Here is a 25,235-nt window from a genome sequence, read left to right as displayed (position 1 = left end):
TTATACAGTTGTAATCGGTGGCCCGGAGTGAGGTACCGTCTTGCCTTGACCAAGCTTTTTGGAGGCTAATTTAGCCTTTCCTCCAAGTGACCGCGAAACTGAACGTCGTTAAATTTGATCTAGAAGGATCTTGAGCCTATACCAAATTCTTTCCTAACATTGACAGTCATTATAAATGTAACATTTACTACTTATGTCATCCCATGATAATACTTCCTGTAAGTCAGATAAAACTTATAAATGAATAATTGTGACAATTTTTTACCTGCAGAGCTGCGAACAAGAGCATCTCCTCTTCGGTACAATGAACCTCCTGGTTCAGGATCTGCCAACGGGCCTGTTGGTACAACTGGTTCAGCCTTGAAGCGTCCTGGGCTCGTGGGGTCAAGTCGAAGAAGGAATAGAACTTGAAGCGGAGCTGAAGGGTGTCCCATTCACGGACATACTGTTCCATTATGGAGAGGGATGAGTCGAGCCAACTGGAAGATATTATGAAGTAATTATAGCTTTTCTGTAGTAGATTTTATGAGATTTTCAGAGATCTGATGTTCAATGATACAACAGAAGATGATGGATGATGTATGTTTTTTGATGTTTCTGTTTGCACATGGAAACTACACCAGAAGACTCGCGAGTGCGTTGCCGGCTTTTTAGAAATTCATGCGATACTACCTACACAATTAACAAGGGGCAATCAATAGTTAAAATACATTTTGCTTGTAATAATCAATGTGATAATTTGATTCTTACCCAACGTTCATTCTGGCGCGTTCCATCAAGCTTTTCGGTGTGAGGAGCGACTCGCGCGACTGGCTGTCTGGTTCTAAGGGTGAATCAGCCAGGGACAGATCAGCTAAAGAGTCGAGGGCATCCATTGAGGCTGCCCTGGGCGGAGTACCACAGTAGCCTCCGTCGCTGGAGCCGTCGCTTTGTGTACTGTATATGTGCCCACCGTAGCGGCGTAAAGTGCCATTCTGAAAAAAATCGCTTGCATTTTAGTTTCAAGTTAACAAGTAGATGGCACCATTTTATTATACATTATAGACTTTGACATTGTTTAGCAGTAACAATCTGGTTTTTTCTTTGAAATATTATGTATTAATTTTCGTCTGTTTAATGTTAAATATAAGTTTTCTTATATTTTTGTCTATTTAACATACATTTTCGGTTTCATATATTATTGTTTTTCTATCTGTTTTGGCTGTAATCTGTATATTGTTTAAGATTATAATATGTATGTTAGCTGTAAGATTACTAATAAATAAATAAATAATTATAATTATAAATCTATTTGAAAGGCCAGATTTCCTCTTAGCAATTAAAATTTAGAATTCCTACAAAACTTAACAAATTAATTGAAGTAACGTACGTCAATGTATGTACGTAAGTTTTTGTACACATAATTTTTTTTTAAGGCTCGAGTTTATATACATTGAACATATATATATATATAATAATAATCATTCTTATACGATATATAAGCAGATAAAAAAATATGAAATATAAGCAAAGCTAATACAGTATTTTTGGGTCAAGTCACAGTATCGTAATAATCTAGTAGAAGTTGTAAATATTCGAAATTCAAACGAAAAAATACCTGTTGCGAAGCTACAGGAGTAGCAGAAAGAGATCTCGGTGGGGGTGGAGTAGCAGGACAGGCCAGGGATCTGTCCAGACTGTTTGACGAACCACGGGTGGCTGCTATAAACGTGTTTGTGTCAGGTGGCTGCGAAGACTTTATCTTCTTCGCCTCTTTCAAGTTCTGGTAGTTCTGCTTCAGGTGGGATGGCTCTAGGGGGTAGCACAGTGATAGTTCTTCTGGGTGCCTTATACCTGAAAGCGGTTAATATTTCTCTTACCATTTGTAATCATTGCCGGCCCTTTGGATCGGCATAAAATCAAAATAAAGAAATAAAGTTTTTCAAAAAAAGTTAACTTCAGTTGTTCAGCACTAACTAATTAACTTTTATTTATACATATTATTGTTTGTTTATTTATTTTTTCATTAGATTTTACTTTATTTTAGTTATAGGTAGTGTTATTATGTTATTTTGTTTGAGTTTTAGTTAGTTATTTATGCACTTCTTGTACTCTCCCTCTGTAAATGTTTCTTTTTTTATTGTTCACTAGGGTTGACTGGAAGAACGCTTATTAGCGATAGGGCCGCCTGTTGCCTCATAACTTATGTAACCTGCTTTTTTATATGTATGTTTATGTATAAGGGAGCGTTCAAGTATTACGTAACGTATTTTGGGGGGGGGGGGTCCTTTTGTAAAACGTTACGATGCGGGACGGGGATTAAATTACGCGTTATTGTTAATATTTTTTTCGACTTACACCACATAATAGTAACTAAAGAGTTACTAGGTAGTCACAAAACGTTTTACTATACTTGGGTACTGAAAAACGTTACGGTGAGTTACATGGGGGGGGGGGTCAATAATCTCCAAAAATTGCGTTACGTAATACTTGAACGCTCCCTAAGGTAACGAAGTGTAAAAATAAATAAGATGTGTTTTGTTAGGCGTATCAAACCCCACTAAATGAATGGATGAATCTGACCATATGCTGGGTCAAGGTCCGGGACCTGTTATTGCTATCATTACTATCTTACCTAAACTCTTGCACAACTGGACAACAGCGCTAAAAGTGTCAATTGAGAAATCAATCTTGCAGTCAATGTATCGTAGGTCCGGCAACTGGATCCGCAGTGGTTTGTGCATCGGCGTAAAGTGTAGAGCCGCGTCCGCGTGAACACCGTACTGGTCCAATGTGTGCTTGGGACGGGACAACCATTTGTTACGTGTGGGCCACCATAACGCGTGGTCGGACCAATCCTTTTTGAAATCTGAAAGGAAATAATTCCAATATGAAAATTGTAGCAATCCAATATCATTTATACTCATACATCAGGTCTTAATTGTTACTATATATCTATTACGTCTAGTACTAAGTATTATTATTATAATTCTGTAAAAGGGATTAGTAGAGGGATACCAGTAGTAGATTAAAGGAGTCATAAAGCATATGCTTCCACTGATTCTTTTCTCTCCTCTCATCCCCTTTTATCTCCTACTTTAATCAACTACGATTATAGCAGATGCTAGGTACAATAATTATTCATTTTGTATTGTAAATAATATTTTTGTATAGGTATTCCTCTCAGACATATATCTATTTATTAAACAAAATCCTGAAACCTCTCAGGCATCAACAGCATATCCACTTTGCCAATCTTTATATATATATAATTATTCTGTGAGTGTGTATGTCACTGAACTTCTCTCAAATGACTGGACCGATTTTGATGAAATTTTTTGTGTGTGTTCAAGGGGATCTGGAAATGGTTTAGATTCACAAATCAGCCCGCCAGATGGCGCTGCAGTCGGTACTTTCATACTTTGCTTTACTAATCGCTTGAAATGTCATGCAGGACAATGTCTGTCGGGTCCACTAGTATTGATAAAAAATATAAAATAAATCAGTGGCGCTACACCCTCTTTAGGTCTTGGCCTCACATTTCTGAATCTGTTTCATGCTCATTTTTAAATATAATAGGCAAGTAGGTGATCAGCCTCCAGTGCCTGACACACGCCGTCGACTTTTTGGGTCTAAGACATGTCGGTTTCCTCAAATTCCTTCACCGTTCGAACAAATGTAAAATGCGCACATAGAAAGTCCATTGGTCAGCCGGGGATCGAACCTACGACCTCAGGTATGAGAGTCGCACGCTGAACACTGCTCCAATATAGATACCGCTAACAAAATATGAAACCTAAATCTGTCGTAGGCACTTAATTTGTTTAAACGCAATGCAAGCAACAAAACACGCATCCGGTCTCGAGATAAAACACGCAAAAAGTCCACTGTAGCTTCGTCACACATGACTTACAAACAGAGAGAGAGCTCCCTTTGTGTCACTGTGATACGTGACGCGGAGGGAGGCGTGGTTCAACGTACGGTGGCTATTTTATGACTCATCAGATTGAATTCTAACTCTAATTAGGATGAATCACAACTTGAACTAAAAATCTGTCTGCTGACTCTGTTACTTTCATTGAGAACGTATAACAATGTCAGCAAGAGTTAATAAAACTAATAGTATGCAAATGAAATATTTAGGTACGAAATAGTTTTTATTTCAGTAGAATATTTTAGTTTTGGTAGGAGTACTATTCAATGAATGACTCTTACGTAAACAAGTAAAAATAATGTATACAAAATTAAATGTTTTTTAATAACATTAAAAATAAATAGGCTTTTTACCCGCTGTTTATCTTTTTAACAAATAATAATTATCACATCTCTTGGTGATCGTGACCTCGCAATCAAAAAATAAGACAATACTAAATATAATTAAAAAACATAAATATTTTTACAACTGCCGAAGACATGGGAAGAAATTGGTTATGCCAAAAAGTTACTTGGATATTCCTAGGAAAAACACAGTTTGTATGGCAATCAAGGTTTATAATACCAAAAACATTCAAAGATCTTCCTACTAGAGTATTTAAAAATCGACTTAATGTACAACTTATGGAAAAAATATATAAATGATCATTTGAATGAAACATATTAATTATTAATTTGATAATGTAATAATATTATATTTTAATAATGAGATGATATGATTGATAATGTAATGTAGTAGGTACTATGTTAAAATTCTACCTTAAAAATGACGTAAGATAAATTTGCTCGCCATTACGTGTGGCAGATAGTGTGAAACATTGTAATCTAGATAAAAAAAAATAAAACAAAAAAAAACTAAATCGAAACAGAAACTTAAACCTCATTCAAGAGCATGAGCAACAAAGATACGGTAAGTTAGAAGATTATTGTAAAGTATATCAATATTTTCATAGATGTTACAAAATAAGTTTAAAAGATTGTACCACCATAATATTTTTGTACCATATTCTTGCAAATAAATTATTATTAACCTTGAAAACATTATATCTTTCAATATATTCATTATCTATCTCTTGAGCTTTTTATTAGGCTATAAAAAAGTTTACGACTCCGTGATTACTGATTTCAATGCCCGCCAGAGAGTTATAGACGAACATTAGCTAGTGTAATGTACAATGTAGTCTGAACATAAAAACTTATACTAGCCCACCCAATCCACCTACTTTTCTGGCAATTAAAAACACGCCTCCAGGCTTTTTCGGTAAGAGGTTCTATACCTACTCGCTCTTGTATATACACCTTTATGCTTCTTAAAAAGTTTAGTAGGTTGACAAAATTATATTGTCAATAGATAAAGGCTTGAGGCGAAAACGCGCACCGTCCCTTGTTCCTAATACCGGTTAATTGTAAGTACCTAGGTACTGGACATACTATATATCTATATGAACTATGCTTGTGTTACGATTATTCGACATATTATTTAGTGCAATTACAAATTGATATTACATACTTGAAAAATCACAAGCTGTTCGAGTCGCAAGTCCATATACTAATAAAGGTACCATTAACACTGTCTTAATTCTTCTTTCATAGGTTAATTATTATCCTTAATCCTTAGTCTTCCGATATCAATTCAATGTTACATACAAAATATTGTAATATACAAAAATGTAATTTTAAAAGAATAAATATGGAGTTTCTAGCCCATATATACATTCATATTACACCTTTTGGAAGGGGCAACTAGAGTCATTTTTTGATATTTTTTACTTTCAAAAGTGTATTTTTAATCGGCCTAATTGATATAAATGATTTGTTTTCTTTTTTATCTTACGTGCCGCCGATAGGGGTCTAATGCACGCCGGTTTCCAAATAGAAAGAAAAGTCAATTGGCACGTCGTGATTTGTTCGCACGACCTCAGAATTGAGAGCCACTGCAGACCTTCATAACTTAGGTGTAGTATAAAAATATCTGGATCATTTATAATACCATTATATAAGAATATTGGCCATGAAAGGCCGCTCCGCAAGCGTGACTCATACGCCAAAAATATTTCAGTTTTGTTCATTATAAAAAGGTCAAGATATAAGGTCAACCAGACAAAAACACTTACTATAAACTATTTTCTCAAACATATTTGATGAATGAAACTCAAATGTGTTGCTGAAATATGTATTTTGAGATACAACATTCAGAGTTTGTTATTTTTACTTGAAAACAATCACTTTTATCCTATTTCTTTTATAAGCAAAAAAAAATAGAATTAAAATTTAACAGAGAGGAAAACTAGCGTCTTTTGCACAGACACAACAAACAAATTAAATATAACAACAGTTAACACATAACAGATAATTAATAATCTAAGACATAAAAATATTTCTTTACACATATATATGTGTAAAGATTATTATATATAAATAATTATTTTATATATATAAATTACGACAATAACTATTCAAAGCTTATAGCTTGTATGAGTGATACCGTTTGGCTTATAATATGTCTATTTCGAACCATGAATCATTTACAGCTAGTGACTGTATATTATTTAAGTATTGGCTAACATTAATATAGGAATAAAATTCAGTATTTGTTGTCCAATGTTTTATTAATTAGTAGCTACCGCGAACTTTGTTTCGTGTCAATGATTTTTTTTACTAAGCCTACCCTTCTAGTAGCGACATACCAACCCTTGGAACATTTTGCTTACTACCCCATAGCTTCTCACTTTACCTACCACAATAAAAACCTTAGCACTAAACTAAATTTTCTCTCCACAAAACCTTCCTCAGAGTTAAAGGAATAAATAATAAAAAATACTCTGAATTGCCGTCTTCCAACGCTCAGGAATATACATATTTTGCGATTCATTTTAATTTATATAGATAATATCGCAATACAGCGAGGAAATGCCATTGTTAAAGGTATACTGCCACTAGGACCAAACTAAATATTAAAGTTATTTTAATTTTGTTTTCACTATTTTTTAATTACAATTTCTAATAAATATATATATATATAACAATGTCTATATGCGGTTTTGGTTTAATTAGTTTATACATAAAAACCACAACTTGTAAAGCACTCGAAACATTATAAACACAATGTGATTTGCATTTATATTCGTTAATGTTTTATTTTTGTCTCATTCATGTCATATTAATTAAGTATTTGAAATATGGACACGGTTATGCAAATAATACATTGAAGGCGCATAAATACTTCACATACCACGGAAAAAACCACAGATACCTGATAGGCTAAGATCCGACCGCGTGATTTATACGTTCATATGTTTGATTAATAAAATATAATTTTTATCGATATTTATAACTAAACCAATGCAGATCCGCAAAGGTGGCCATCCAAATTTGGCCGCAATTAATTTTAATTAAAATGTAATTAATTATTTATTTTTGAACAATTACGTTCACTTGTAATTGTTAAAAAATATATTTCATTAGAAAGAAATATACCTGAGATACCGAGAAAGTTCAAGGTGCCATCCCTCACTTGGCCGCAACCTAATGTCAGCCAGGTGTAAACAGGTATAATTTCGTTAAATATATACGTTCATAATGTATTATCATGTTATACATACCAAATTGAAGATTAATTCTTTCCCTACATGATGAGATATAGGTGCCTATGCAAAAATGCCCGCAAATAGTGACTGCCAACGATTAAAGATAAATAAAAGCGAGAGAAACTTAAGATAAACACCCCATGTCGAATAAAGATAGAGCATCCCAGCTGCTTGTCGTTTTTATGCTACTGCGCATGCGTCCATAGATAAGGTGTTTCTAATGAAATATATTTTTTAACAATTACAAGTGAACGTAATTGTTCAAAAATAAATAATTAATTACATTTTAATTAAAATTAATTGCGGCCAAATTTGGATGGCCACCTTTGCGGATCTGCATTGGTTTAGTTATAAATATCGATAAAAATTATATTTTATTAATCAAACATATGAACGTATAAATCACGCGGTCGGATCTCGTACTATGAGTATACGATGTAGTTGACTACAATAATGTGCATACCTAAACAGTATGTACTATATGAAAATATAGTACATACTGTTTAGGTATGCCACGCTAAGATACGTCTATAATTTATTAATAAACAGATATACAAATGTTTTTGTTCATGCCCCATTTGGGTCTTCAGTTGATGTTCGTAATATCGCAAAAAAGAAGATTTTCTTTATTAAGCAGGGTATATCTCCTGTTATTGTTAGGAATTCTTCATAATCTAGTGATAGTTAATTATCTAATCATCACACAATGACGACTCAGTGGTCTAGTGGTTAGTACCCCTGACTGCGAATCCATAGGTCCCGGGTTTGATCCCCCGCTGAGGCGAACATAGATGTGATGAGCATTTGGTGTTGATCTTAGGTCTTGGGTGTTTAAATATGTATTTATATATATCTATCTATAATATGTATGTATATCCGTTGCCCATAACACAAGCTTCACCAGCTTAGCATGGGACTAGGTCAATTGGTGTGAATTGTCTTAAAAAAAAAAACAAAAAACATTTTCACTTATTTATTTGAGGTTTACAATACATAGTTTATTACTATGTATTATCTCAACGAATAAATATCGCAATACAGCGAGAAAATACTGCATTATAGGTACACTACCCCAGGGACCACTTTTTAAATTAGTTTAATTTTATTTTTATGATTACTATGTAGGTTAACAAAATTGTGAATACTCTTTATCTATATATATTATCACATATATACTCGATGTCAAGTATTTTAATTGGCGCTTATGTAATTAACAGTCGTTGTTGACTCGAGATTAATTAATTATTCCAACAGTAGTTTCTTATATGGCAACACTGTCAATGTCGAAGTGGCAAGGCGAGCCATAATGGACCACCGCCTAGATTCGATTTCTATGCATATTAAGTTACTTAAAGAGACGTACAAGGTTTCTTAGAAAGTGTAGAGTGGCTTTTTATCTAAACTCTCGGTATGACCATAGCTGAGTTGGCGATTTATTTCAATGCGAAAGTTCTTTGAATTCCGGGAATTAAATTTGAAGCCACAAAGGAAGTTAGAGCAGTATTTCTGTTTATATAGTACAACACAACACAACCTATTGGTGCACCAATAGGTTATTTAAACTCGGTTAACATTTGCTGGTAGCGTGAAGGAAAACATCGTGAGTCCTAAAACCTATATAGAATGAAATGAAATTTCTTAACAAATCGAATGAATACGAATATCAGGCAATTCAATTAATAAGAATTGGAAATTGAAAAAATACATTACCTACTGAAAAAGATAAGATTTACAAAAGATAAACAGAAACGAAAATTTAAGTCTAATAGTCCATTCCCTTATTTATTCCACAAATAATGAATTCAAATGAGGGCATTCCCCATACTGCAGTGTGAGATTTAATTGCTTTAGTCTATAAATCCCAGATAAAAAACGAGACCACTATGGTCTTCTTTTTTCTTAATATATATATATATATATTTTTTTTATTTTTTTTATTTTGCCTCTCAATTATTTGATCCATAACATATATGATCAATTGTTGTAAATCCTCGTCTAAAACCAGCTTGTTCATCATATAAAGAACATAATTTAAAGAGATTATAGGTTCCAAGCTTATCGGTGTAACCAAAAGGAAATAATGAAATATATTTTACACATTCGTCTGGCAAATGAAAAATTGTTTTCTTTCTATCTATTAATGTCTTAAATTTCATCTAAATTTCTATGTAATTAATATTCAGTTGCACATAACGAGAATTTAAATATAAACCTATTATTTAATATTTATACTCACACTTTTTGTACACAAGCAAGCCTTTTTGTAACAATATTAAAATGTTTGTCGTCTACAATTGACTACTGCAATAATAAATAAATACTTAATATAATATGCAACGTATTCTTGTCTTTATGGAGGCATATGTAGGTCACTCAATTTATTTCTGTCATCAGACAATTCAGCCAGACTTACGACTCCGCTTTACAAATTATTTTGCAATATAAGTCGGATTTATAAAAAAAAAATATTTTATCAATCAAGCGTAATCTTCGTCTGGAATATTTGGCCACGGTAGATTTGAAACTTTCGTCAATATTATTATTTGCGTCATTTATACAACACAATTACTATAAACACAATGGTCTGTAGGCGTAATAGAGATAAATAATTTATATGAGAGAATTATTTATACAAATTGTGCCCTGTGGATACAACCATATGGTCCATTGTAAATTTGTTAACAGCATAATAACTCGGGGGAAATAGTAAACTTTTCTGAAATATATAATAAAATGCATTGCTTTTCGTATTATGATTTATATATGTATTTCGATTTGAGGTTTCGCAAGGCTAGACATTATTTGTAATCAGTGTTTCCCAACATGGGCCCCATGCCCCACAGGGAGCAATTTGATTGTTAAGGGGCTATTCGAAAACTTATTAAAATAATTTGGAATTTAAATTTTAGTTTTACATTATATGTTTTGAAAATTTACTTACTGAGTTCCCTTAACAATTTCCTAGTAATTTTTACCTAAAATCTGGCATTTCTTGAGCGAACAATTCAATTTTTTTTAATAAAAAATTATATATGTTACATTATAACATGGAACAAAAAAGTATGGAAACACCGCTCAGGTATCATTATACTACTGAAAGAATTTTGTAAAAAATATGAGGTAAAGATAACCAAATACAATATTTTAAAGACTTTAAATTCAAATTGATAGCGTCAATTACTCTTATCTTAATTACTTCACCGATACAAATGTTAATTGAGCTTCGTTGCACACCAAGAAGGTTAATACAGCAATCACAATTATTCATGGTCAGTTTTTTTGACCGCTGTTCTAAATTTACTCTTGTAAATGTACAACAAATGTTAATTAATTTTGATCACAAATTAATGGAGGCTAATGCGTTTGTCTGTTTGATTTTTATCCAGTCTTTAAACGTGAGGTATATACCAATGCTATGTTAATATTCCATTGTATTTATGTTGTATGTAATTAGTTCTTATTATTATTATTATGTGGATACGGAGTTATTTAATATTATATTAGAGATCGTATAAAACGTAAAATGTGTTGTACTAGTGGCTGGAGCACATGCCTCTCAAACCAGAGTCGTGCGTTCGAGTCACGGCTGTGCACCGGTGAAACCCTTATCCTATTGCACTAGCTCGTACGGTGAAGGTAAACATCGTGTATTAGACACAAAGTATCTACGGCGTGTCAGGCACAGAAAATTACCTAAGAAATAAATTCACAAAATATTACAGAATTCATATGGTGATTTCCTATACCTAGAGGTTATAGCACCACTTTCTTTTTATACTTCGTATTAGGCCTTTCATAAGAATGCTATATTTGTGTATTGTATTCCCACGAGAATATAAATGCGTGCTCCTATTTCACCATGCCTCCTGCTGATAGAGAACAAATCTTTGTTTTTAATTTATTTTATTATTATTTATTACTTAAGATGTCATGTGGAACATGGTGTAATGAGCTCCTTACAAACGTTGTGTAAACCAAAAAACTTGGCGATTAAAAAGAGTGGCGGAAAGTTTATTGCCAGTTTTTCTCTTCCGTTCTACGCCGTCAAGAATCTCCAAAAATTGCGTGACGTAATACTTGAACGCTCCCTAAACAATAATATTACACAGAAGGATAAAGAGGCAAGGAAGTGGCTATTGAAATTGTATGTATTGTATTTAATGACAAACAACTTAACCAATTTCTTAATGACACTGGAAGGAACTAGGGTTTAAGATACAGGCAAGGCCTAGTTTAAACGCTAGTGCTCATAGAAGTATATTATGTATAAGGTTAACCACAATGAATATTGTATCTTTTAAATATAAGTACAAAATGTAATTTTGAGTCAAATAAAGTATTTTTTTATGTATAAAGCAAGTAAGCAATATAACCTGGAGTCTCAGTTCCGTAAGTAATATTTACTCTGCTTCCTATGTCTCTGTAAAAGTGGTAATTGCGCTAATATAAAGAAAACTCCATTGGTAGCCGGCAAACATTAAATTAACAGGCTTTCATTTTGTTTGTGGCTTGGAATTACTAATTCCCACTAAGACTACTTTGAAGATCTATCTCCATATTACTTTATTGTATTTCCAACCTGGTGTAAAAGGGTAGAACATATTATGTTAAGCTTTTGATGTGAAACATCTATAGCCGCACGTAAAACCGTTATATCATCATATATATATACCGTCTATATGCAGTAGTGTGTACGGTGTGTGTATTTCGAAGTCACTAATTAAACAAATTAAGTAGTCACGGTTTGAAATAAATTTGTAAATTTTTGTATTTAATGAAAAAAAATCTTTTACAAAATAATGTCGATGTTTCACATCTGCCAGGCGTCCCGTGACGGCTCACATTTTTTTATAAATGAGTTAATAGAGTAAAATTAATCTATACAATTTTGATTTGACCACCATTTTTTTATATCCGGGGTGAGTATTTTATTTGCGCATCCCCTGCCCCCAAAAGTTGCAGGGGTATGTGGGACTCGACCCACAATAGAATCTCTGCTATTCAGAAATATTCCCAAAAAACCTTTCAAGGAATTTAAACTTCGATTGGGTCTTTAGTTTTAGAACCCCTGAGTATAAACCTTGCCTTGCCTTGCTCTCTGACGCTACCATTGCTTGCCCATTATCGTTACCATATGTCCAGCGGGCTACCTTTAACTCTATCATAGCCACAAATATTTAATGCCACTATGACTGAAACCTATCAAACGCAACGGGCCCTAAAACTAAAATGCTCTTGTACCCAGTGTATGGTAACAGTAGTGTAAACAGATGGGTAATTAAACGAACCGTTATCTGTAGAAATAAACAAATCTCGCACAACAGAGCAAACAGGCTACACAATGTTTACTTTCACGAGTGTTTGACATTTATTTTGCAGTCAACGTCCTACCGAAATGAAATTCATTGTGTCAGATAAATGGGAAACAACAAGTGTTAAATGTCATAGTATTAATTAAAGCAATGGATTAATTGTTCAATTTCATTTCCCATGCGGCTTAGGGGACTTCTTTGAGAAAAGATTGTAGCAATTTCAAAAAGGTCGGAATCTTTTTCGAAGCCTCCTTTAGAGTTTTCGAGTTCGTTTTCCCGAAAATAGAATTCAATCACGAATACTGTTCTATAATAAACCTTATAGTTTTATTATAGAACAGGGGGCAAACGGGCAGTTGGCTCTTCTGATCTTAAGTGATACCGCCGCCCATGGACACTCTCAATGCCAGAGGGCTCGCGAGTGCGTTGCCGGCCTTTTAATAATTGCTACGCTCTTTTCTTACAGGACCTCAAGTCGAATTGGTTCGAAAATACTTCAGGAGGCAGCTGGTTTCACAGATTGGTGGTGCCCGCCGAAAACTGCCTTAAAAAACGCTCAGTTGTGGAACAACGGTGAGGTGGAATTTCGTATTCTGCCTCGAAGTCAGATGATGAAACAAATGAAAATTATGGAAACACAGTGTACCTAATGCCTTATACAATACATTTGATAAATTCAAAATACACGAACATGACCAACTAAGGAGAAAGACAGTTCCTATTGTATTTTTCACTGTCCTTATTTGATAAAAAATGCATGACATAAGCGATGCGTGGGCGCGCAATAGATCTATGATCTCCACCCACCGCTTCCGTCGCGGAGGCGGTCCACCACCTGATGAAGCAATCCTCGGTTAAAAATGTCTTTGTCGATTCGGATTACCATACTAGTATTAAAAACGATTGTGTATTATTTTACGTTTAAAAATACAAGAAATACATAGTCCATACATATCAGGTTATATATTAAGCTATTGAGATTTTTACTATATGTCTTTTTTTATTGATAAAAGCTTGCCAACGCTCGGCATACTGATACATTGGTAAAAGAACCACATACAATGTTTAATGTGACAAGCACTTATAGGAAAATATGACATACACGAAAAGATAATACAAATATTAAACAAAAGAATTAAAATTACAAAAGCTAAACGAACATCGATTTCAAAGTGTGAGGGGAGCAACTATGGATATCTAGACCCAGCTCGTTTATCAGAATGCTCAATCTGGATATCGGTGAGCTTTGACCAAAACGCGTTCTTCTGTACAAGAGAAAAGAAAGAAAGAAAAATCTTTATTATACACATAGCAGGATATTTAGGTAAAATAAAGTGCACTAGCCCCCACACTAGGATTCCCTTGAAGGCCAGTTCTTACTTTTGACATGATAAGTCTTCTTAACTTTATGATTTATTTTACTATAAATTTAACAAATTGATAACCCTTTATACCCTAACCATCAATACACATTTTAAAATAGATGTTGATGATATCATACATTAGGTTAACAATTTTGTATGTTACGTACATACCACACTATTCGTTTGAATTAAAGGCTAATTACAGAGTTATGCTCTTAATGATCTAATCATCATTTTAGGTTATAACAAACATCCCAAGTAAGTAAATATTGGACGTCTAAAATTTTCGCGCGAACTATGACATATAATTATTAAGTATCAGTACCTACTACAGTACAAACATTTAATAAACTAATGCTTAGGCCATTCGTACGACTGTGGCAGAGTGGAAATAAATTGAAATGATTCAGGCCGCTGAAGAACGGCGCTGTTTAGCATAGAGACTAGGCTATTGATTGAACTGTTAATATAACATATACAAAACATAATTGCAAATAGATAAAACGACCTTTAGTCAGCCTCGACTATTTTATCTCGCCATTGCACACTAACCTAGTCCGCATATATTATTATGAATTCCTTATATGATCTCATCAATAACTATGTACCTATTACCATCTATGCACTCGTGTACGCTTCGATTTTGCACTGCTACATATTATTTATTTATCAATAAGGAAACAGGACAGACACATCACAAATACAAAAAAATATATAAAATAAATCAGTGGCGCTACAACCTTTTTAGGTATAATATATGTATGTAAGTATTAGTATGTTAAAGTGTATGTGCAAATTGTACATGATTTATTTAATTCTATTGAGGTCTACCTGAGCTCCGGTGTGGAGTTCGAAGCAGCGATTTCATTTTTCAACTTTCTATATTTAAAAGCGTTTATTTATTTATTCATAAAACCTTGCTAATGCTCGCCACTGCTTAGAGCAGTGTTGGCCTAGTGGCTTCAGCGTGCGACTCTCATACCTAAGGTCTACGACCTCAATCCCCGGCTGTGCACCAATGGCCTTTCTTTCTATGTGCGCATTTAACATTTTCTCGAACGGTGAAGGAAAACATCGTCAGGAAACCGATATGTCTTAAACCCAAAAACTGCATTGGCACTGGAGGCTGACCACCTACTTGCCTATTAGATTTAAAAATGATCATCAAACAGATTCAGAAATCTGACGCTAAAGAGGTTGTAGCGCCACTGATTTTTTTTTAATGCTCGCCACACTGATGCATTGGTAAAAGAACAATAAAATATAATTTAATGTGACAAGCACTTTTAGGCAAACGTAACATACACGAAGAGATAATACAAACATTAAACAAATCAATTAAATTACAAAAACTAAACGAAAATCGATTTTAAAGCGTGAGGGAAGAAACTATGGATATCCAGACCTAGCTCGTTTATCATAGCAATATTGTTCTTGACGTAAAACTTGTAATCAAAAGCATCCACTGCCCTAGACCTATATACCAGATCTATATCTTGATCAAACTAATACTTAATTCAACCATTACAAATGTTACGGTAAACTAAATTTCTTTATTACCATAGATAATGACCACACATAATGTCAACAGCAAATCGGAGACCAAAACTAATAAAATGGATATATCCATTCGAATGAGATTCGCTGCACGCAATCCTGGATCTTAAAACCTTGTGATTAGGTTCGAAATTATTTAATTCCAAAAGTACTTAAGTAAGATAGTGATAATAAATACTATACATATTTTATTAGTTGGATAGATAACACGCAGAGGAATTGTCCACAAGCTTGCTCACAATGTTCACCACATAATTTCTACTTTAAAACACAACGAAAAAAAAAGAGTTCGCTCTCTTACACGGTGGGCTGACAAGTTTAAAGAATTTGGTGGAAAAGATTGTGAGAAAAATGCTCATTATAGAGAGAGATGGACGCAGTTGGAGGAGGCCTATATATCTATGTTAAATGTCTTGGCGAACCCCAAGGGCACATCTTAAGGGCGTGTGGAGGGCTGAAGTGTTAGGGTCAGTTAGTGGGTAGGGTCTCGCGACCCCTCTGAATAGCAAAGCGCTTTAAGACCCAGCCTCACAGTCTCCACGTCGAGCTAGACATCCATGGCACGCGCCTGCGTAAGCGCAATTTCAATTCATTTAAAAAAAAGCCTCTATAAGAGGTCCTTAAAAAATGTTCATAGAAAAGGAATGAACTGATGTAATAACTACTCAGAGCGAGATAAATAGAACACGTGTAGTAAGGTGTTTCATAATATTTTCAATAAAGGAAAATTATATTAATAACAGGTTATTTCGTAAATCCCCATTGTAAAACACGAGCACGTACATAGTTACGAAACGGAAAACAACATTATTTAACTAATCCTAGATGTACTAGCCAAGGCTGTACATTTTGCTCACTCAGGCTTTCTTAGTTTTATAAGCGTGGCGATTACCTATATCATGGGAGTTCCGCCCCGGGAGTATATCCAGACGTAGGCACTCTCTTCAACTGTTACATTGCATTCAGTCGTTACATAGCAATTAACATTTCATTATTTCGCTTATTCTGCTGTTGTAGTGGTTAATATATAATAAAACTAAAGTCTTCTACTATTTAAAGCACCCCGATGACCACCACAGATGGTATCTCCTACCTGAGAACTGTGCAGGCGCAGTCATCAAGATTTGTTTTGCGACGACCGTATATGAAAATAAGTCTAAGTTTATACTCAATTGTCTCATTCTGTCACATGAAGTTTACACTGCGATGGACAGAGACAAAATAAATTCCCTTTCAATTATTTAGTTTATTGATATTCCAGCTACCTATGTTACCTTCATTTTGAGTATGTAATTTAGTTCTGCATACCTTTTCCTGTAACAAAAACAAAATAAAATTAATACCACGCACGCAAAATGTTAATTAACGTAAGTAATTAGCGGCCTATCCCGGCTTCACAAGGACATTTTGTTAAATATTTTGAAAATTAATAGCCTGAGTTACTCAAGGATAATGTAGCATCAGTCCCGTCCTTGGGTAGAATGCCTGGTGAACCCCGGGGGCCGATCTTAAGGGCGTGTGAAGGGCTGAGGAGTTTATAGTGGGTGGGGTCTCGCTACCCCTCTGAATATCAGAGGCCCTTGAGTGAGTGAGCTGCACATTCCACGTGTCAAGTTCGACTTCATGGCGCGAGCCTACTTAAGCGCATCAGTCCCGTAGTTTTTGAGGTTATTTGTTGCAAATAAAAATTTAATTTATAAGTAAATCAAGTCAGTCTAAATAGGAATTGAACAAAAACGCAATTTAAAACACAACAATAATTACATACAGTGGTCCATCTATTTCTATAGTGTATATTAAATAGGTCTTAAGTAAATGGTGGTAAACATATAAATTTATTTACTAAACATATTTGCAGTCGCGCTTCATATGTTACATTATAATTTATTGGAATGCACGCCCACTATGCAAATAGTGGGTGAAGAGTGAAAGTGATCTCGCGTATTACGAATTCATAGATTCCTCTTTAGAAGCAATAGTTCTAAATGTTACGAGATACTACATTTATCAATCGACATTCAAAGACATATAATGAATTCAAAAAGCACTTCATCGCTAGATACTATCTATATAAATAAAAATGATTTGCTATGCCGTTTCTCTCGCTAAAACTCGAGAATGAACAGCTTTGGCTAATTTTCATCTTGAAATATTTGTGGAAGTTCAGAGAAGGTTTAAACGGTAATATAAAAAACCAAGCACAAATAATTAAATTTTTAACACTGTCTTTTTTGTTAGAAATAAAAAAATTTCACGTACCAAATATGTTTAGGTTCGTTCAGAATTTCGTCTATTTCATAGACATTTTACAGAACTACATGTAGGTTCAACGAGTCATTTAGTAATATATAAATGTGAAAGAACAATGTGTATCTCCAATCACAAAAAAATCTAGTTTCAGTGTCTACATACAAAAAACCTCAAAATAGAATTATAACTTTTGGTGGTTTGTGAAAAATATTATAATATATCAACAAATGATAGAAAATAGAGTTTATAGGTTGTTCAGCTTTACAACCTTCATTGCGAGATCACTGACCGGCTAATTATACCAGCTATATTCCAGCTAATTATACAGTCTGCAATTAACAATTCTAGAGCAATTATCAATTGAGGCGCGATCTTCGAAGCCATAAGCTAACCAATCATCCCCGCGAAGCCCCAAAACCAAGTCAACGAACCAAATACAGACCAATTTATTATAAGCTCAATGAAGAAATCTCGGCCAAGTAAATCTTTGTCTGATAAGAAAGTGGGACAGCAAATTCCTTGCACCTTCGATAATTATCTCATGTTGTAATCTATTATTTTAACATCTCATTCTGAATGAATAAAATTAAAATAGTTTAATTACTCAATAATTAATTTACAAAGAAGTTTCACTTCTGACATGTGTACCTACTTTGTATGCACGCACTTATTTTACATTTTTAAATTTTCAAATAAACCCATACTAAACAAAAATATTATTTGGCTGATATAACTCAAAATTGAGGAAACTGCTTCTTTTAATAAGATCGTTAACAAAATACATTACTTCAGTTAAAATCGCGCGGTATTTAGTAAATCAAACAAATGAATGGAATGCGAAGTGCATTAATATGGTTCCCAGCTGCTGCAACATATTTTATTGCCGCATCATCTAACGTCATAAAATAATCGGTTCCACAAAACCCTGGATACTGGGGCGTAGATTCCTGTGTCTGGTTTCCTTAATTCTGCATTTTTTATAGAACAGGGGCAAATGGGCAGGAGGCTCATCTGATGTTAGGTAATACTGCCGCTCATGGACACTCTCAATGCCAGAGGGGTCGTGAGTGTATTTTAAGAATTGGTACGCTCTTTTCCTGAAGGACCTTAAGTCGAATTGGTTCGGAAATACTTTAGTGGGCAGCTGGTTCCACAAAGTGGTGGTGCGCGGCATCAACTTAAAAAACCCTGTCGAGATGATACGGGGAAATTTTATATGAGATTGGTGATTCCTACCGATTCTTATAAACACACGCATATTTCTGGATCTTTGGTTGACAATGTTTTCTTTTACGGAAAGAGCCTGTACTGATTTCGCTCATTTTTTTAAGGCAGAAGGCTCATCTGATGTTAAGTGATACCGCCGTCCATAGACACTCTCTATGTCAGAGGGTTGCGTTGCCGGCCTTTTTCTTTCCATTAGTTCCGAGATTTGCTAGGACTTCAAGAGAGTCGCACATCTAAATAGACGAACACTGTTCGTTTGTTACGTCTATTAATGTCTTTTGTGATCACCTAACTATTAAAAAAACTGACACCATGATAAAATCGTTCTTTTTTCAGTTTTTTGTAATTTTAATTTTTTGATTAGTAAATGTTTTATTTTGGAATGTTTGTTTTGTTTAATAATTGTTTTGATAGATATTTGTATGATCTCTACATGTTTGCCTTTAAGTGCTTGTCATAATAAAAATTGTATTTCGTGTTTGTTTTTACCAATGTATTAGTGTGTCATACGTTGGCAAGCTTTTTATCAATATTAAAAATGATAAAGCATAGCGCCGTTTTCTTTCTTTAATCTTTGACAAATTTATAGAGCTAGACAGGTGTATCAAGGCATCAATTACTAACATGAAAGGAATTTGTGTCGGTTTCTCTCACAGATTGAGTTAGACCTTTCTCACCTTTTTAGCTAAGTTGCTGACACACTACTTGCATTTTCACCATACAAACACAGCTTTCTTCATAACGTTTTATACTTCTATGGATTTAACTTCTAACGAGAATAATAACTACGTTTTCGTAATTAGGTACAAGGTAAAAGGTACAATCTAAAGTTCACGTATTCGGCCACACATAATGGCGTACAAATTTGTCATCATTAAAATTTAACATAGTTACATATTACATTACATTATCAATCATATCATTATTAAAATATTTTAATCCGTTATTAAATTAATATTAATTATAATGTTTTACAGAAGAAGGCTTTTTCCAAAAGTAGTACATTAAATCTTTAAATAGCTATTAGCCCATGTCAATAGCCCCGAAACTATTTCATAATTTAACTTTTTTCGACCGAGCTTTTTGAGATTTCATGAACCAGGAAGTAGAAATGTAAGGACATTTTATCTTAACCTTATCATAAATTACTTTACAACAAAATAATGACTGTGTTCCAAATTTAAATATTACTTGTCATTGCAGCTTCGAAGCCACATAATTCATAGTGAAAGCTGCTCATAATTATGATGTCATAATTACGGTGTGCGGTAGTAATAAAAATGGCGTATCAGCAGGGCCTGGGTTTCAAAATTAACCTATTCAGGTAGGTAACGTATTGGACGTCAAATTATTATTGATGAATTAAATGAATCTTAATTCGGCGAAGAAGAAACGAGAACTGGTTATAAACTCCCCCCTGCCACTGCTTTACTTGCCAACAATTTTATTTTACATGATGCTTTCAAGGAGCTTTATTACACCTTGCTCCACATAAAAAAATGAATAAATCAGTGCAGCTACAATCTTCTTAGGTCTGGGACTCAGATTTCTGTGTCTGTTTCATGATCATTTGTGGATCTAATAGGCAAGTAGGTGATCAGCCTCCTGTACTGAACACACGCCCTCGACTTTTTGAGTCTAAGCCGGTTTTCTCACCATATTTTCCTTTACTGAGCGAGCGAATGTTTAATGCGCACATAGAAAGTTCATTGGTCCACAGCCGGGGATCGAACCTACGATTTCAGGGATAAGAGTTGCACACTGAAGCCACTAGGCCAACACTGGTCTACATAACATTGAATATATATAAATAAAAAATAACACCTCTGCCTGGCCAAAATATAAAAGCAAACCAATTATTATCGGCAAACAACTCCTAGGCACTAACTTCTGCATTCATGAGTGCTTTGGATTCATTTCACTTATTAAAACTAGTCCAAACAAGATGACCTATCACCTGTTCCGACTTGAATTTTCATCTTAAATTGAATCATCGTTATTTCGATTTGACATCATTCATTCGGCGAATACCTCGTCTATACATGACGTCAATAAAATAATCCAAAACACAACGTACCATGACCTAATTTCAAATTCAATAAGTCAAACTATTTTTTAATTATAAGCTAAAACAGTAGCACAGTGTAAAGGTAATTAAATACATTTAATGAATTGTATGTGTACTACGTGAATTACGTTATTTACGATTAATTAATTAAATATTAAAGTAATATTTGTTTTAATTTATTGCAAACAACACCAGATGGCGTGTTCAATGTCACCGAGTTGAAAATAAACAGTTAACTTTATGTGGTTACATCATTTCGGGGCGAGCCTTGTATGTTTTACCTTAATGGTTATTTGTATATTTACCAGCGACATATAATTCGCTCGACAAGTTTTAGGTGCAATTTTTATCTGAAGTCGCTGTAATGTTAATTGTCAAACTTCATACAGATAACGCCTTAGTTTTCTTTAAAGATCTTTTAAAGATTGGCTTTTGTAAAACTCTAGAAGATACCTCAGATTTCTGTATATTTCGTGATCTTTTGTTTCTGTTAGAAGGGTATCAGCCTTCTGCCTGACACGCCGTCGACTTTTTGCCGGTTTGCTCACGAACTTTTTCCTTTACTTTACGGTCGAGTATTAAATGGGCACATAGAGAAGTCCATTGATGCATAGCTAGCATTCGAACCTACATCCTTAGGGATGAGCTTACCCAAAAAATGGTATTTTGCAAAACCTTTGTTCCTGGAATTAGCCCTTAACCCCCCTTTGTTTGTTTTATCCTCTTGTTCACAAAAACAGTCAGCCTAACTGCATCGTACTCACAAACCCATCTGTCTCTTTCTTTCACAAGGTAAATTAATAAAAAGAGACAAAAGAGTAGTTTAGTCTAGTCGACAAGTTGAAAATGGTACAAAAAATGGAAATTTCCTCCTGTTTCAGAATCTTTTTTTGAAATTTCTTAACTATTAATAGTTTATTAAATATTGGCAAAAAACTAAATGCCATTTTTTTTTCATCTTTAATTGTTTATAACTTTTGCAATTTTTTATGTGCTAATACACGCTTTTGGCACATTTTTCTAGACGTCATTCCAGATCCAATGAGCTATCGCACATAATTTTAAGAGCAGTATCTCTATTTTATAGTGCAATTCGACTCATGTTAAAATGAACTTTTCGTTCACATAAGAGGCAAAACAAAAGATATTATACGATGAATATTATTTCATTAAACACTAAAAGACAAGTATTTATACGGTAACAGATTTGTTTACTTTAGTTCAGACCCAATTTGTAATGTCTTCTGTACATATTCACGCTTAGAGCCAACAACGCTAAGTGTGAGAAAGGGCGTGGGAGCATAACCGGATTATCAGTTTTCCATCATGCTATAAAATGATTGATGTTTTGCATCCGCGCCTTTTAGTAAAAGTAGTCCAAATTACAATCACCGTACAGCGAAATTAAGTTCAGCAACAGCTGGTCATTATAAATAAATCAGTAGCGCTACAACCTTTTAGGTCTGAGCCTCAGATTTCTGTATCTCTTACATAATAATTTGTCAATTTAAGGCAAGGCTAGGCAAGTAATAGGCGACTTTTTGGGTAGGTATAAGGTTTCACGATGTTCTCCTTCACAATTCGAGCGAATGTTAAACGCGCACATAGACAGAAAGTCCATTGGTGCACAGACGGGGATCGAACCTACGAATCCAGGTATGAGAGTTGCAGTTGAAACTAGGCCAACACTTCTACAATACCTGCAGCATACATACGAGAATTTGTATTTTGAAAGCCTTCAACCGTGTTCCTTTTAGCTAGGATTTCATTATTAATAATCACATAAACAAATTATTAATAATTATTTATCGTTTAACATCCGCTCGAACCATCAAGGAAATCCTAGAGGAAGTATCCATAACCATTAACGTTTATAGATTATGCATAGATCCAATTATAATGCCCCAAGTGTACCTACAGCAACAACACGGCGCCATATTTACGCGATCGGCGCGTGCGCAGAACGGATACACAGAGTATAAATAGACGTTTGTCTATTTTGGAGAGCGCCACAGGGCGGCCATGTGCCACTAAAGATGATGTCTGGGATCCTATTTATTGTAATTAGATTCTGGAGCAATGACTCATTTATGTTTTCAATGCGTTGTGTCGATTCAATTGCTTCTATTAGGAGGTGGAACATAGAAATCAAATAGATGTTTTAGTTAATTGAAATAGATTATTTAAATTACCAAAAGTTCAAAGTAACAAGTGTTTAAATACCTTCGAGGGAGAGAGGAGTTCAATTAAATAAGAGTTGGATCAATATTCGTGATTTATTATTATGTATTTACAATTAAATACAACTATTCACAAATTTTTATTTCGAAATATCCGTAATTGTGTTTTTTTTGTGTGAGCGATTTCAGTCTATCATTATCCAAAGAATTAAAAAAAAAACAATTGACAAGTCTCTTCAAATGATAAAGAGTAGACCGGACTTCAAATTATCGCATGTTGGCGAGCAAGATACTATTCCTTCAACTTCAAATTACCAAGAGGCCCAATTAACATTGATTTTATTCAATTTAACGAGTATTTTCAAGGGACCGGAAATACCGAGAGATTAAAATTAACGTATAATTAATACATTGGTAAAAAAACGTCAAAGCATGTGTTACAGTTAGGGCGAATACTATTGTAGTGACAAAATATATAATAAATACACTGCATATAAAATGAAATGCATTCATAAAAAAGACAAATACGGAATAGTAAGTAGATATAGTGAAAGAGCGAAGTCTCCAGGTATAACATCGAAACTAAAGAGTATCTAAGAAATATTATCGAAAACAAAAACTATTATATCGTTACAAATGCAAAAACATGTTTTTCTTGAATTCCAAGCATACCATTGAATGAATGCAAACCCACGCTCACAAATCCATAATACCATTCAAAATACATTGCTTTGTGGGTAGGTTGTTAGGTAACTAGGTATCCTTGTACTTTATAAGATCTCACATTGGTCATGGTAGTGTAACGAATTTTGTAATGACACGGAATATTTTCACTGATAAGGGTGTGTCGATACATTCATCGTCGATCACTCTATATTTAAAGTATTTTTTAGAGTTCCTATATTAATAATGTCACGTAAAAACCAATTCATCATCAATGGCTGTACAGCCCCTTATATATCTTAGCAAGTATCTGTCGCTATCTCAATCTATTTCGTTCTTGGGTCCAACTTCGAGCTCCATCCCACCAACCCAGCCTCGGTCTACCGGGTTATCTCGCGCCACCATGTTGTGAGCTCAGTAAGAACCTTGGGGTTCTGACGTCCTCCATTCGGTGTACATGTCCCGACCACTTGAGCATGTTCCATTTTATGATATTGGTGTTGTCAAGCGAATACACCAAATACCGTCGTCGCAAACAGGGTTATATTTCTCCTTTCGCTCGAAAATCAGGAAAGCAAGTCCTTCTTGCTAAGGGCCTAGGTTTCAGAACCATAAGTAAGCAGCAGAGTTGTTTTTTCTGAGAAGTATTCACTAAAGCCAAAGTAGCAGCGATTTGCTTTCATGATGAGTCTACTGATGAACATTTAATACTTCTTAATTAAGCGCCTAAAAGACTGCCTTTTGCTATACCTACCTTCGATTATTTTGTCGACACAGTTGAAAGTATTCGTAAATTCGCAAAACGTATAATAGTTTGGATGCCATGACACATCTAAGAATAAACTTATGCTTATTTTATGCATGACTTGCATCAATTTACAGCAATGGCGCACTTAAGTTACTAGTGTAACTTGAAAGGACTAGATAAGCAAGTATAAAATGTATTAATAGCTTTATTATCAATTTATTTTAGTATCACCAATGTCAATGTAACCCAATCGCCATCAACTAGAGAGTAGATGTAAGCGTAGCGCAGAATTATTTATAATGAAAATAATTTTGTCATTATTCGATGATAATTGTGAAATTTGCTATTATAAAATTTGTAATGGTAA

The 25,235-nt window shown here is 34.1% G+C and overlaps 1 protein-coding gene across 4 annotated transcripts in view; it reads right to left on the bottom strand.

Annotated features, from left to right (window-relative positions):
• The window catches only part of LOC125048971 (unc-112-related protein-like), a 42,905-nt gene that overhangs the window by 5,592 nt on the left and 12,078 nt on the right, over positions 1–25,235 (bottom strand). For 2 of the 4 annotated variants that reach the window (XM_047647957.1, XM_047647973.1), the window contains exons 2-6: positions 17,041–17,046; positions 2,615–2,848; positions 1,598–1,833; positions 751–974; positions 266–479 (exon numbers count right to left, since the gene is read on the bottom strand). In XM_047647957.1, coding sequence (XP_047503913.1) covers positions 266–479; positions 751–974; positions 1,598–1,833; positions 2,615–2,848; positions 17,041–17,046 — 914 coding nt within the window. The remainder of the gene's footprint in view (positions 1–265; positions 480–750; positions 975–1,597; positions 1,834–2,614; positions 2,849–17,040; positions 17,047–25,235) is intronic. The other 2 variants (XM_047647966.1, XM_047647981.1) reach the window with 1 other exon arrangement.

The sequence above is a fragment of the Pieris napi genome, chromosome 1 (assembly GCF_905475465.1).
Source record: "Pieris napi chromosome 1, ilPieNapi1.2, whole genome shotgun sequence".
NCBI classification, from domain to species: domain Eukaryota; kingdom Metazoa; phylum Arthropoda; class Insecta; order Lepidoptera; family Pieridae; genus Pieris; species Pieris napi.
The sequence above is the reverse complement of the archived record's forward strand: the minus strand, read 5'-3'. Positions and strand labels throughout refer to the sequence as shown.